Source organism: Emiliania huxleyi (assembly GCF_000372725.1).
Source record: "Emiliania huxleyi CCMP1516 unplaced genomic scaffold EMIHUscaffold_6815, whole genome shotgun sequence".
Lineage (NCBI taxonomy): Eukaryota > Haptophyta > Isochrysidales > Noelaerhabdaceae > Emiliania > Emiliania huxleyi.
This window is the reverse complement of record NW_005196891.1, coordinates 1-1,411: the sequence shown is the minus strand read 5'-3', so window position 1 is coordinate 1,411 and position 1,411 is coordinate 1. Positions and strand designations below refer to the sequence as shown.

The window sequence follows — 1,411 nt, the reverse complement described above, 5'->3', positions numbered from 1 at the left end:
AGATACGCCCGCACCGCCGCTTTGTTGCCGCGCTGGACCGCTTTCAGAATCGTGTCGCGCGCCGCCCGGCGGCCTCGCCCGGGTGCGGTACTGTCCCCATCCTTCATCGGTAGATGCAAAGGGCGCCGTCCGCAGGTAGATGCAAGGGCGCCGTCAGGTAGCAGCCTGGCGAGTAGAGACCACGCCTGCTATTCACAGCACAAGCCCTCGCCGGGGCTCGAGCATGCGCAGCGAAAAGCAGGCGTGCGGCATGCGGAGCTCCCCACCGGCGGCGGGCTTGAAGACACTGAGCCGAGCGCGCCGGCGGCGGACCGCCGCCGGCGCGCTCGCTTCGGCGGATGGCTGAGCGGCACAGTTTCTGGCCGCCCGGCCTGCGAGCAGTCGCCGCGAGACGATCAAAGGCGCTCAATTCAAGCGCGCCGCCATGCCAGATCTCGCCCCACGCCCCGGCCAGACCGGGCAGTGCGTGCAGGAATGATGCAGGCATGATGGGTGGGTGTGGTGAGCACGCCAGCGGCACCGCTGCGCACTCTCAGGGTCGCAGCCGCCTATCTCGTGAGGGGCGTGGCTCGGGGCGGGTGCGAGAGAGTCGAGGAGCGCGGCGCGCGTGCGCGCGCGTGGTAAAGTCGGTTTATATTTCATCACTGGTATAAAAGAGACCCAAAACGGCACTCGCGCCGCGCCCACGCGCGCTCGTATCACCTCAACACTCACACAGCACGCTTGAACGAGGCCCCCGAGGGGCGAGCCGGACCGGCTGTGGACTTGATTGGACTCGACGGTTCTCTTCGCAGATCCATGAGGAGCTGTGAGGAGGCACATTTCCGGCTGGTTTCGGCTCCAGCAACTGCTAGCATCACGTGGAACCGCCGGCGGGGCGAGAGCCAGCAGCGGGCAAACCGCGCCTCCGGTGCTCCGCTGCGATGACGAGCTGGCGCCAGCCACGCGCGGCCTGGCCAGGTCGGCAGACGAGCAGCAGGCATGCCGAGCGCGCGCGCGCGCGGCGGTCTCGTTGAGGCGGCAGAGCAGGCCGCATGTTGAGCAAAGAGGGCTCCAACACCCATCCTCGCCGAAAGACGGCGATCCAACGCTCCACTTGTCACACGCCTCCTTTTTCCAGCGGATCCCCCCCTGTGAAAAAGTGAGGCGTGGTCTCTACTCGCCAGGGTAGCAGCAGCGACGAGAGCGAGTGCAATAAGAAACCGCGTGTGTAAAAGCCTGCAAGCGCGCAAACCTGTGCCGTCCTGCCATCCCTCCCTTGGGGGGTCCGTTCTTTTAGCGCGCGAGGCTGAGATTGGTGAGCTTCCGCTTGCCGAGCCGGGACGAGACCGACTCGCGGCCCAGGCTGGTAGTTGACACTAACACAGGTACACCTCGAGAGTCCAAGCGAGGGAGGCGAGGCAAAAAGAAT

At 66.1% G+C, this 1,411-nt stretch overlaps 1 protein-coding gene across 1 annotated transcript; it reads right to left on the bottom strand.

Moving 5' to 3' along the window:
• Nucleotides 1-248: 248 nt before the first annotated feature.
• EMIHUDRAFT_374386 (hypothetical protein) lies at nt 249-720 on the bottom strand (the record flags this gene model as incomplete). Its single annotated transcript, XM_005762305.1, is given in 2 exon segments — nt 249-280; nt 294-720. Coding segments are annotated over 2 exon segments (226 nt in total), but the record flags the coding sequence as incomplete, so codon positions are not given.
• Nucleotides 721-1,411: the final 691 nt, after the last annotated feature.